Below are 13,826 nucleotides of genomic sequence, written 5' to 3' on the forward strand. Positions count from 1 at the left end.
TTGCGTACAATTTCAGAATTTACCTTTGCTTTGCTAATTTAACAGGGGGAGCATTTTACACTCCAGAAACAATTGATACAGCTAGACTGCATTACCGAAACTCCTGGGCTCCCATATTACATGCAGTGGCGCTGTGGCTAAACAGTACAGGATTTAATGCTTCAGAGTCAACAGAAGAGACTGCTGCAGCAATGCCCAATTCACAGAAACGTGCTACATCCATCATGTTAAACCAGACACCTGGAACTCCACCTACCACAAAATCTTTGCCAGAGATAAACAAAGATCGAATGCACTTAATTTTGGGTAAGTGTGACAAGTTTGGGGTTCAATAGCAGCACATTGTGGTACAAAATGCTATGGGAATAAGAAAAGATAGCTTATTTGAAATCTGGAAAGCTTAAAATGCGTCATGTGTGCAGACAGTAATGTTTTGAAATATCTGCCTCCTCCTCTCCATATTTCTCTGCCTCCTGTCTTTATAGCTTTAACAGAATTGCATCTTATTGTGTGATTATTCTGGGTTTTTTTTATAGACAAGTTTTATATCTAGTTTATTTATGTAATTGAATCAAATGAGTAGGAAATGTTCTATACTGTACTATAATTCAGACAGTAAAAAATGTTATGCTTCAAAGAAACAAAAGCTGTAAGGTTAATTAAAATACACACCCTCATAAAACCAGAGTTCAGTAGAGACTTATTTGGCAAGTTGCATAGCGTAGCTTTTGCATCAGTTTTTCATCTGTGAGTAACACTCACTATTTCCCTTTGCTGTTATCTAACAGCTGTAAGAGGTGGATGTGATCACTTATTTTGAGGAATGCCAACAGTTTGCTGAGATATACAGCTATGTAAAAGCAGAATGAAGCGGCATATGTATAATATGAATATTGCATAATTTTTGAGGTTTAACTTAATCTCAGTTATATTTACATTTAAAAGAGTTCAATAAAATAAAACTCAATTTACAATTGAAGGATTCAGAAATCTGACTTTTAAAGATCTTCAGAACAAAGTATGGATTTCCATTCAGTAGTCTAAGTTGCTTGCTGTCACTGTTTATTAATTTTCCTGCCAAGTTTTGGGGAAGACATGATGCATAAGAGAAGTCTAATACAATTCTGCTGTTTCTAATATATAAACTCTCCTTTTTTTAAAGGAAGAAGAATTGAGAAAAACCATGCGTCTTTCTAAAGTTGTTAAGAACCTGCTGTACTTACAAAGAAATTTAAGAAAACAAACTTGATTTTATGATGATATGAAATTTCTTTTTAATTATTGCTCCTTTCAGGTGTTAGTATACAGTTTCTGTGTTCTCCACGACCTGAAGAGCCTGTTGAGCATGTTACATCTTGTTTACAAGCACTTCATACGTTATTGGATTCCCCTTGTGCCAGGATCCATATTGCAGAGGATCAGGTACTGTATAAGCATGTTGAAACAGTTGGCTTTTCTAGGTCTTTGTCTGTCATCTGAGATGATTACAAAAGCTGTAATTATTTTTGTTTGAAGTCCTAATTAATTTTATTTGTGTTTTGTTCTACTGTAGCTCCTTGGTGTTGAACTCTTGAGTGTACTTCACCGACTCCTCCTGACCTGGGATCCTCCTTCAGTCCAGCTACTGGTTACAGGAGTTGTCCAGCAGATAGTAAGAGCAGCTCAAGATTATTTGCAGGAAAAAAGGAACACCCTAAGTAAGATTTTGAAAACACGGCTTACTTTGCAGAGTAAATAAGCAACAGGTTTTCGTACTGGGAAAGGAACTCAGATACATTTAGAGTATGGTTACACTGAGGAAAGTGCTGTGTATGCCACAGATACTTCTGATGTATTCGTAATCTTACCTGCTGATTTCTTAACTCTTGCAGGATATTTTTCCTCTTCTGATCATTCTAGTGGTTACTCTTTTCATGTCATAGTTTTAGTTCCTTTTTCTTGAATGAATGATAAAAATTATACCCAGCACACCAGTTTAGGTCTTACTAATACGTTGCTCAGTTTCATTGATGTTTCTCTATTGACTGCCTCCCTAGCATTTCATTTACCTTTTTCTGAAGTTTAATGGTTCAGGTCCCAGTGTAGAGTCTTGTGGTGCATCCCTGGCACAACTGGTTCATGAGGTGAGTGAACTGCTACTGGAACCAGTGTGAAAAAGTTGCCTGCCTAGGAGATCTTGCCAGGAAGCAGAACAGACTTGCATCTAGGTTCTTACTTCACTGACATTCAGGGTGTGTCAGCAACCAGGAGCTCTGGGAACAGGGTGTGCAAACAGGAGCACAGTAGTTGGCATGGAAAGGCATGCTCATGCAGCCCAGAAGCACTGCTCAAGGCATTACAAGACTGCTAGAATCAGCATAATGATGGCAGTGACATACAGCAAAACAGAGTCTGCTGACTGGAACAATCACCCCTGGCACATCAGAGGTCTAATGACATGCCTAGAAATTCAGATAGAAGTCCTGATGTGGCTGTCCTCCAGGTGCTTGTCTATGCAGCTAGGGCTGGAGGTGACATTGGTCTCACCTGTGAGATGGGAAGGAAATGCCTGTGAAGGTGAGCAGATTTGGTAGTGTCAGGAAGGGCAAATGGAAGAATGATGTGTTCTTCACAGAGATCCTGCAGGTGCAGGAGCCTATGTGTCATAGAAGGAGGGACAGCCATAAGTTACGCTGCAATGTGTCCCTGGAGGATGAGACTTGCACAGAGGTGGAGGCTGCAAGGTTGTGATTTCAGCAATAAAAGGCTTAATCTCCATACATCCAGCTGGAGAACATTAGAGTGATCTGGCAAGAGGAGAGGAACAAGCTGTCAGAGTAGGCATCTGGGCCAGCCTTCCCACTTTGACAGGTCAGAACTGATACCACTAATAGGAAGTGGAAGGTGGTACAATTCTGTGGCAAACTCAGTCTTGTTTGCCACAGGCTGCTTAATCAAGAAAAGGTGGGCAAAGCCATATTAAGTCAACTGGAAGAAGCCTTCCAGACATGTGCTGGAAGGACAACACTGCAGGATGCTAACAATCTGAAGCCTTCAGAAGCATACGAGACACAGATTTTTTTTTTCATTCCAGATGTTGGGCAGTCCAAATAATGGATGTGCTCAGTTGATGTGCTCCTCACAAATACAGAAGAAATTATTTGAAGGTTAGTGGTAGTTGTGGCTGTAGCAATCATGAGATAGTGGAGTTCCTGATCCTGACAGAAATGAAGAAAGCCAGTAGCAGAGCAAAGGCTTTGGCCTGACTTAGCAGACTTGTCTGCAATCTCCTTGCACAAGCCCAAGTTCTAGTGGCAAGCTTCTCAGAAGGGCAAAGGAAAGGGGTTCAAAAGTGCAGGATGCCAAACAGGCATGGCAGGAAGCTGATTTGGCTGAATGGGAACTTCTGACTGAACTCAAATGTGTGACAGGGAGTTGTATGGATGGTGGAAGCGGGGGCAAACTGCCCAGGGAGACTACTGAAGACATCTGCTCAGGTATGGAGGAGTGGAATTAGGAAAGCTATAATTTGGCTGGAGCTGAGACTGGTGATAAATGTTAAGTGTAGCAAGAAGGGCTTCTGTAGATCCATTGGCAGCAAAAAGATCAAGGAAATTTGGACCTGCTGCTGAATGGACTGGGTGATCTAATGACAAAACACATAGGGGAGGAAAAATCTGAGGGCACATCTTCATTGCTTAATGCTCTGGTATCTCTGTGTCTAGTGAGCAAGTTTAGGAGAGAGAGTTGTGACCTAGGGTAGATGAGCATCAGGCTAGGGACTGCTTAGGTAAAAGCTGGACATACCATGCGACCAGATGGGATACATCTGAGGGAGCTGGCTGATGACATGCAAAGGCTGCTTCAGTCATATCTGAAAAGCTGTGGTGCTCAAGAAAGCTTTCCAGTGAATGGCAAAAATTAGATGCTGTGTCTGACTTTGAGTAATGAAAGGCGTGAGGCAGGGTTTGGGATACCATCTGCCGGTAAGCCTGCTGAATATGTTGAAAAATTTTTTTTTTTTTTGGGTAAATTCTCTTGGAAACCACTTCTGGGTATATGAAGGAGAAGAATGTGATTTGAAGGAGTGAGCACAGACTTGCCAAGGACAAATAATGCCTCATCACCTTCTGTGATTAAATAAGTGGCTTTGGATGAAGGGGGAGTGGTGAATATTGTTAACCTTGACTTTTGCAAGGGTTTTGACCCACTACCCCATACTATCATTGGCAGATTGGAGAAATGTGGACTGAAACATAGGAGAGTTAACTGGCTGGACAGCTGTGCTTGAATGGAGTCTGGTGATTCATGACTAACTGGCGGCTGGTTGAAGTTGGTGTTCCTTAGAACAGTTCAGTATTGAGTCTGCTACTGTTAAATGTCATCATTAACAACCTGGATGATAGGACAGAACATATCCTCAGCAAATTTGTGGATGATACCAAATTGTGCAAGTGGTGGAAACACTGGAGAGCAGTGTTCCCTTTCAGGAGAATCTCGAGCTGCAGAATTGAGAACCTGCTGAAGTTTAGCAAAGACAAATGCAAAATTCTGCATTTGGGAGGGAATAACCCTGTGCATTCATATAGGCTGGTGGGGGCTGACAGACTGTATAACAGATTTGCCAAATAACGAGTTGAATGTGAATCTGTGATGTGCCTGTGCAATGCTGCAGACTGTTACTGGGCTGCGTTAGAAAAGCATGAGTGGTAGATTAAGGGATACGATTGTCCTTTCGGTTTGTTAGGATGCATCTGGAGCAGTGTCTAGTTTTCTTTGTCGTTCTCCCTCATCTGGAGTAATACAAATGTTAATAAACTGAAGGAAGTCCAGTGGAGATCCACTGTGCTGCTTAAGGAGGTGAAGTGTGTGACATGTGAGGAGAGGCTGAGAGAGCAGAACTTGTTTAGTCTGCAGAAGAGAGAGTTAATACGCAATAGAATAACAATCCCCCTTCTTAAAGGGGATTTAAAGAGAAATACCAGTCCAGACTCTTCTGAAAGGCATACAGTAGAATTACAAGAGGCAACAGATACAAGCTGCAGCAATGGAAATCCAGATGGGATACAAGGAGAAAATTTGTCACCACAGGAGTGGTGAAGCAGTAGAACAGGTGCCCAGGGATGTTGTGGCATCTCCCTCCTTGGAGATACTCAAAACTGGACCAGCCCTGAGCAACCTGCACTAGCTTTCGAGTTGACCGCATTTTGAACAGGAGACTGGACTTGGAAGACTTATGGAGGTCCCTTTCAATTTAAATTTTTCTGAGATTCTCTGATGAGTTGATGTACCTAAATCCTGTTCCGTTACTTGGCCTTCATTGAGCTTTAGTAAAATTCATTCTTTTTATCCCTGCTTCTTCTTGTATGATATTTGAGCTTCTGATGTTTTGCTTAGGCTTTCCATCAGCGTATTCTGTTACCTTATTTCTACTTTATGTAAGAATATCATTGATATAAGGGTATTGGCATCAGTCTGAAAGCTGCTTTCTGAGGTACTTTCAGTAACTTCATCCTTTTAATGGAGCATCTCCCTGTTCAGTCATCCCTTTACCATTTCTTTAAAAATCTCACATTGGGTGCATTGTTTCCATCTCTGCCAGGTAAATAAGTTTCCAAGTGGCAACCTGACAAGTAGTTCACTGATACCTGGTTAAGTGTGCCATGGGTTTTTATTACCTGAAAGAAATTAAGTAAAATCCAAAGAGTATTCTCTTACTAAGGCAAAATACTGTCATAGTCTGGCACAACGTACTGTTGTGGGAAAAAAAACCAACTGTTAGCTTTTGCCTGTTTTTCACATAAAAACAGAGGGAGGATTTTGCTGGAACTTGTGAAACCAGCACAGCTGAAAATACAAGCTCTGTTCCTTCATGTGAATTAATGGAATTGTTTACTGTAGGCCTAGTAAGATGCATTTTTCAAATCGGTGAATGTGATAACACCAGCAATCATTTAAATTCATAGGAGGTCCATAGGGGTAGCTCAGGCCAGCTTTGACTTACTGAATCTCTGTTGCTGTTTAATGGGAGAAGGAAAGACTGCAGCTGGCCAAGCTGCCATTCAAAAGAGACTTTTTGAACTGAATGCAGTGAAATCATGAACTTGGACATAGAATCCTACAATGCTTTTCTGTTCTCTTATTTCATAATCAGCTTATGCTGAAATAAGATTTTTGTCAGGGTGGAACATTTAATAGCTATCAAATTAAAAAATACTGCCATGCCTATTTATTTGGCAGTCATTGCTGTCAATTTTACTATCAGTTTTAAAAGAAGCAAAATAATCACTGCATTTTATTTTGTGTAAATATTACTAGTTACTTTTCTAGTTCTGGTTGGATTTTTAATAAGTATTGTTGCAATCACAATAACCCCTTTAAGTCAGTCTAACCTAACATTTAGTTTGACCTCAGTCATGTTTGTTGTATATTACTGTGAAGCAACTTCTTGATTTTTAACTTTTTTGAACAAAAGAGTATTTGGTGTTATCTTTGGTATGGGATCTTTCTTAACTGCCTGCTCAGATGTTTCTTTCCTTTTTTTCAGATGAAGATGATATTGAGGAAAAAGAAAATCCTCTTGCTTTAGGAGAGGGAGGTGAGAGTGGTGGTCTTGTGCCTGGAAAATCTCTAGTCTTTGCAGCCATGGAGTTGCTGATGTTTATCCTAGTACGGCACATGCCCCATCTGAGTTCAAAAGTGTCAGATTCTCCAAGTCACATTGCTGCTAAATCCCACCTCTCTGAGGAAAGTGCTCGTCTCGTGGCTGCCACGGTTACTATATTATCTGACCTGCCTTCTCTGTGTTCTCCAGCAGGTAAGGTATTGTAACAAAATACATGTGAGTGGTTAATCTGGGGAAGCATAGTGAGCACGTGATGCTAAAAGCAAACTGTAAATATATCTATATTTTTTTTTTTTACAGGATACTTTAAGGATTACCTGAATGAAAAGTATGTTTAGGTTCTAAAAGTAAATTAAGAATTCAGACTTTTCCAGTGAGCAGCATAAAGGAAGTTATTTGATTTTAAATTTGCATGTGTGCTGCAAGTTTGCTGAGGAAATGAGCTCTATTTCACTATGATTTTATTATTTCTTTTTCCCCTTCTTCTTTCACAATTTTGTGAAACCTTTTGGCCAATTTTAATTTTTATTAAATGTAATTGAATAAAATTACAATTTTAGTATTGTAAAAGAACATAGATATCTTGGAGACAATTAAATTCCTGAGAAGTTCATGAAAAGCAGCAGCTGGATGAAAAGAAAATCCTACTGAGGAAAAACCAGCACAATTCAGCTGTGGTACACTTGGTTTTGCAGCCGCTGGCTGTCAGTCTTCCCAAATGTGACTCTAAACTAAATGGATTTTTCTTCTGCCTGGAGACTGCCACAAAGGATATGTGTGAACTAGGGTAATTGCACTGAGTGGAGTTTAGTGGTAAAGGACACAACTGCATGGGAAGCTGTGCTCTTTGAGTTTTGCTTTTCAGAAGACAAATTGCTTAAGATTTGTCTTGTGGGATCTCTGGGAAGTTTCACACACTGATACAGACAAAACATCTAGGTTGGCCCCTTAATGACATGCAGGTTGATCTCTTTCTATGATTTAATAAGATACAAGATAAGTAACATTTGGACGAAGTCATGCTCAGAACACAACACGGACTGTCTGCAAACAATTTGTGTCTTACAGTTTCTCTTAAAAAAAAAAAAAAAAAAAAAAAAGTAGATTTTGAGCTGATTTGGATCCTGCACGGGTTTTATTTGATTCCTGTTTCCTTTTCCTTTCCTGCTCTGCTCCGCTTTTTCTGGGGGAGAGGAATGGAGTGTGTGTTGAGAAGGAAGAAGGGTAAAAAGACTAAAACAGTCCTACTTCTGTGTTGACTGGAGACATGACTCCCAGCATTTGGCAAGTGGCCAGTGAAAGTAGCTCAGAAACTACTGTCAGTCTAGAGAGATTGCTGAGTTGTTGGTTGCTTGCGTTTCTTTCCTCTCATCCACAAGAGCTGATGTGAGCAGGGGATAATACATGCACAAACATTTGTGTCAGTTGAGCCTTTGGATGTAAGGGAAACTGTGAACGAAGAGAATTTATCACTTTGTGTGATAGAGGGTTTTTTTATTGTTATTATTTCTTCCTTTTTGTTTAAAATATGAGCATCTTGCAGTCTCCATTGGACAAGATCATGGGCAATCTGATCTGTTGCCAAGAGAGCATTGGACTAGATGACCTCTGGCAGTCCTTCCAGTCATAATTACTGTTTAGTGTATTTATTGTCATAACATTCCCAGAAGTAGGAAAATGGTGGGATTTGTGCTTCCACAGATGTGGGAAAATGAGGTGTCGAAAAAATATTGAAAAAGACTTGAATGTCTGAAGTGACCAGTAGATTGATATTACATGCCTAAACTCAGTAACACCAGTTTCAGTCATACAGGGGTTTAAAGTCTACATCTGTTATTGAAACTCCTTGTAATAAGGTTCACATGTGTCTAAAGTGAGGTTATGTATTACTTGACCAGTATTTCTTGAGTATGCCTAACTTGCATCTGCAGAACTGCCTGCACAAACTGTATGGATAGGTGTTGATTTCTTCAGAAAAGCAGTAGGTTGGAGGATAATTTTGTCTCCTTTGTAGAGCCAGATGGCTACAGCTTTTGCACAGGATGTAAAACACCCAGAGAAGAAAAAGGCTCCAGGGAGACGTTATGGCAAGCAGCCTTCTGGTACCTAAAAGGAGCCTACAAGAAATATGGAGACGGGCTTTTTACAGTCCCTCTCCATATCTGTCTAGTGATAGGACAAGGGGTAATGGCTTTAAACTGAAAGAGGACAGATGTAGATTAAATATTAGGAAGAAATTCTTTACTGGAAGAAGTTCTTTGCTGTGGGAGTGGTGAGGCACTGGCACAGGTTGCCCAAAGAAGCTGTGGATGCCCCATGCATGGCAGTGTTCAAGGCCAGGTTGGATGGGGCTTTGAGCAACCTGGTCTAATGGAAGGTGTCCTTGCTTGTGGCAGAGAGATTGGAACTGGATGATATTTAAGGTCCTTTCTAACCCAAACCATTCTGTGATTCTATGATAACTTCCTTCCTTTGCTTCTGGGGCTTGTAGCATGCATCAGGTACCTTGGAAAGTGCTGTAAATTGATTTAGATACCTGTTTCCAGACCTTGTCTCCTAACTATGTATCCATATTGGGAAAGCTAAAGAGGTTGTCTGTCACACTCATTGGAATTAACTTCAGATATTCTCTTTTGTCTTTTGTTTTGTTTCAGGATGTATGACCATCTTACCCACTATCCTCTTTCTGATTACAAGAGTATTGAAAGAAACAGCAGTAAAATCAGCAGATAATCAGGTCCCACCTCCTGTCAGTGCAGCCCTTCAAGGGATAAAAACTATTGTTACTCTTCCAACAGTCAAGACTGATGAAACTCAGAAACAATGGACAGGTCTTATCCGCAGCACTCTGGCATCTATCTTGGAGTACTCTCAACCTGGTAAGTGGTATCCCAGTGCAGGAGAGTTAAAATTAAAGAGAACTGGATTTTGCTGTGATGAAAAGGCAGCTACTGTATCTGCCTATATTTAATAGGCTTCATGTCTGAGGGTTGGGTGATGCATTAAAAAGTGGTGATGACTTGCTTATAAAATTGAAATGGGAGAAAGACCTGAGTGCACAGAGCATAACTTGTTGAAGACAAGCACAGTACTGGCTTTCAGCTAATACAGTTACATCTCACGAGTTCACACCCGTGTTTTGTCCTTGTTGATCTGTTTGGTAATGTTGATCCTAACATCCTGTTAGAAATCTTCCCTTTTGCAACTCATCCTGCAGCCTGATCCTTTCCTTAGGGTATTTTTATGTAACAGTTCAGGCTTTTCCATTTTGAATCCCACTATGATGTGATTATTTCTTGCTTTAGATTTTCTTCAGGCTGACCTTACTAATCTTCAGAGTTTTAGGTAGTAACTTTTTTTCTGGAACTTGGAAATCTTCCTTTTGATACTGGTTGGTTTTCTGAAATCTGCTGAATGTCTTGCAAGTAAAATCTAAAGTAGTTACAAGCTGAATTCACTTCACTTCTGGGACTGTGCTTCTATTTCTGTGATGATTGGCAAGTCTAGACAGGTTGGCAAGGCTTGAGCAAACCATCATTTCCACCCCTCCTTTCCTTTTTCCTCAGAATACCTGCTAGCTTAAAGGAAAGGAGATTGTAGTTGCCGAAACAGTGTTTGTAGAGGAACTGATCTCTACTGAACTGTAATCGTTCAGTACTATACATGGACTTGACACCTTGCATTAAGCCTCAGGAAAAACAGCAATCAGTGTATCTTTTAAGTGTTTGTTGAAAAGATTCATATGGTCTTAATGAGAGAGACTGAGTGTTGAAGTGAATGAATGTGAAGACAGCAAGGGATAATCGTGGCAAGGTTCATACTGGAGCAGAATATTCACAATACTGTTACAGCCTTTCAGTGGTGAGAAAAAAATCCTGCCCCTGCCAAAAAAATCTGTTACCCACCAGCAGGATGTCTACTGTGTCTCTTCAGAGAACTGCAGACTACTTCTCTTGGTTCACATTCATGCTTTGCCTTGCCCTTCAAAAAGCAAAAGAGATGTACAGTCTCAGCTGCATAGTTAGCAAAAGAGAGACACAACAATTTGTCATTTGCATAATGGTAGTTCAGCCAAAAAACATCCCATTACATCCCCAAGGAGCCCTTTAGAGAGACTGAAGAGAGGCTTGAATGGAGTTACTCATGTGAGACAGAGGGAGCGAGTAGGTAATTGCAAATGATCCTGAAAATGTCTGAAGGGGAAGGATCAGTAGATTTGTTAACCAAGTCAAACTTCTAATGTGATTTGTCACATCAGCCCTTGTCTTCCAGCCTTTTGTTTCAGTACAGATTTCCCAGTCCCTCTTTCCAGAAACATTACCTGCTTGAGGTGTTTTTTCAGAATTCAGAAATCTTTCTCAGTTCCTTGCAAGAGTATATGTTTTGCTTTTCCTTTCTAAACTTCTGTGGAGTGGGACACAAGAATCTAAGCAAGGTCTGCTGCATATGGTTTTGTCTCATAATTCAATATAATTTAAACAAATTTAAAATTTAAAAAATAATTTTGAAGGTCACTTAAAATGCTTGAAATTTTTTGAAGTGAGTCTTCACATTATAGGTGTAAACCAACTGAGTGTGACCAGCTGACATGTGGAAGGGGCAGTCATGCTGGTTTTCTTTTTGCTGACTATATATCTGTAACCAATCTGGCCAACAAAACCAGAAAAACAGTACTTCATATATATAAAATAATAATTATATAAATATATTTTTCTTCTTGTTGATGTAAATTCATGAATGAGGTTGGTGAAGACAGAGTTTGTGCAAGGAGAAAAAGCTTACAATAGCAAATACAGACTGTTTGAAAAGCAGGGAAGGGTTAAAGTAGGACTGTCCTTACTCCTTACTGGTAACAGATGACTGTCAGGTCAGCTAGTCCCTTGTGTGAAACCTCATATTAAGTAAAAGTTGTTGCCATGGTAGGTATTTGTTTCTTACTGTGCTGTATCAGCTGAAAAGAATAAAAAATAATGGGGAAAGGATCTAAGACAGACATTTTGCCTCTTGTGTACATACTGAAAACAAAAAAATATAACTTGCTTAGAGAAAGTGTGGGTGATGTTTTTTCCTTGATTTTCAAGTTTCAGAAAGTTTGAATTTATTAAAATGGCTATTAAGAGTTGCTCAGCTTTTTGTCAGTCAATATAATAATAAAGTGATTTTATAATAAGTAGATGCATATTTGCATGCAGTTGCAAATATTTTCATGTACATTTATTTCCTCTTTGCATGTTTCTGTGTTCACTGGCTTTTAAATAATTTTAAACCCTTTTGGGAGTAAGCTAACAGTGTGTTTCTTTTTCAGAAGCCTCTAAGCCTGTTCTTGATGAAGTAAGCATACTTACAGCTATCACTCTCTTCCTTTGGTCAGCAAGCACTGAAATAATCGGAGTGCAGTGTTTACAAAATGGATGTATGAACAGATTTAAAAGTGCATTAAATTCCTGTGATCCTTGGGTAAGATCATGTTATAGGAATGTGAATGATATATAGTTGAGAAAAACTAATTGTGATAAAGTTACGTATTTCCTGAATGCTTTGTGATGCCTCTACTGCAGAGACAGATACTGCTTGTCAAAATAAGTAGAATTTTCAACAGTGCATCATAGAAAATCTTTAGTGAGCAAAACAGCCCAAGTGCTTCTAGATAATGTGTGTTCATGGCCTTGTGCCAGGTTCTTGACTTGCAGCTTTTCAGAAGGAAAAAGATCTTTGATATATGAAATTTTAGCAAACTCAGAGGTTAGTTACCAGCATGGTGACATTTCTACATTATTGCTGATCTCTTATAATACAAATTAAACCACTTTTTCTGTAGATAAAATTACAGCCCACAAATTTTACATTTGTTTGTGCAAACCTGTGCTTATTTTACATGTTCATAAAAAAACTCAGTTTGAATGCAAAAAAGTAATTTTGTGGTCATCATCAGAGCATCTACAGGTTGTGAATCATCTGTCTTCTGATTTCACTTCTGCCTTTTGGTTTGTCTTTATGAATTGTCTTCTAAACTGTTTTCTCACTGAAGACGGGGACTAAGTAGCTGTAGACTGATGTTCAAGCAGGCTAATGCACAATATAGTTAAGCTTAACTCTTCCAGCCATGGAATACACGTCAGTTTGTTTGAGTGGGTATACAAATCTGCAGATGGGAGCTAAGGAGAAAAATCAGTAGTGTTTCCGCAAGTGGGTGCTGCAGAGATTCCTGAGAAGAAAAACACGCAAAAAATGCTGATGTGTTTAGTGTTACTGTGAGGCATGTAAAATCCTGTTTAGACTGATAATTATTCTTTGCAGCAGGGCTGCTGTTTCCCAGTGTGAACATGAAACTCAGTTGGATCCACAGCCTGACTTGGGGTGGAAAGCTACTTAAAATTCTAATGTATACATGGAAGTGTCAGTTGTATTAAGCAGAAGCTTTTTATGTCATACTTACAGCTCTGTATAAACACATGAACAGCGAGAGAGGTCCATTTTTGCCCACCACCCTGTTGGAAAGCTGTCAATGGGCTGAAACTTGCCACTTTTTTGTAATTCACAGAGAGTGCCTTGACAGCAGCCAGATTTTGTCCTCTCTTTGCTGATGTGCAAAACACACACCCTGTAATACTTGGGGGGGGGTGTGTGTGTGTGTATGTGTGTGTGTGTTCTAGTTTTTCTGTAAATATGAACTACTGCAGCCGGTAACTAGACACCTGTTTGTAATAGAAGCATTACACTGTTTGTACTAAAAGCATTAAACTGATTAGGGGGAAAAACTCTTCTAAAGAAAGACCGCTACCTCATAAGGAATACAGAAATATTTTTTTAAACCATTACCAACTGCAAAAGTCTGAAAGGTCAGGTATCACATATGGTAATAACCAGAAGGCTGGTGAGCTCAACTTCATTTTCTCCCACAAGGAAACTTGGTTGAGAGACCCTTGTCTCTTGATGCTGATGCGTAAGTCTTACATGAGAGTGTGCCTTACACACTTTGAAGAGGCCCTGATTTTACCTCACGGGAGTTTTTGTAGGCTTCTGTGAATGCCAAAGTTTTATATAGATGGGATAAAAGAAGCTTGGATGAATTTTTGCCATCAGGTGCAGTTGTAAAACTTTTATTTGAATTATGCATGCATGTAAGAAGGGAGAGTTTTATTTATTATTTCAAAGGCTAATAATATTAGCATCTAATAAGGAGTAAAGTTTAAAGAATGTAGACAGAAAGGGAAGGGAATTA

At 39.5% G+C, this 13,826-nt stretch overlaps 1 protein-coding gene across 7 annotated transcripts in view; it reads left to right on the forward strand.

The window, feature by feature from the left end:
- The window catches only part of HEATR5B (HEAT repeat containing 5B), a 57,239-nt gene that overhangs the window by 38,297 nt on the left and 5,116 nt on the right, over nucleotides 1-13,826 (forward strand). For 4 of the 7 annotated variants that reach the window (XM_080614681.1, XM_080614678.1, XM_080614677.1 and 1 more), the window contains 6 exons: nucleotides 46-306; nucleotides 1,295-1,422; nucleotides 1,553-1,697; nucleotides 6,527-6,796; nucleotides 9,259-9,483; nucleotides 11,910-12,061. In XM_080614681.1, coding sequence (XP_080470807.1) covers nucleotides 46-306; nucleotides 1,295-1,422; nucleotides 1,553-1,697; nucleotides 6,527-6,796; nucleotides 9,259-9,483; nucleotides 11,910-12,061 — 1,181 coding nt within the window. Of the gene's footprint in view, nucleotides 1-45; nucleotides 307-1,294; nucleotides 1,423-1,552; nucleotides 1,698-6,526; nucleotides 6,797-9,258; nucleotides 9,484-11,909; nucleotides 12,062-13,826 lie in introns of those variants that run through there. The other 3 variants (XM_080614679.1, XM_080614680.1, XM_080614683.1) reach the window with 3 other exon arrangements.

The sequence above is a fragment of the Psittacula echo genome, assembly GCF_963264785.1.
Source record: "Psittacula echo genome assembly, chromosome: 4".
Classification (NCBI taxonomy): Eukaryota; Metazoa; Chordata; class Aves; order Psittaciformes; family Psittacidae; genus Psittacula; species Psittacula echo.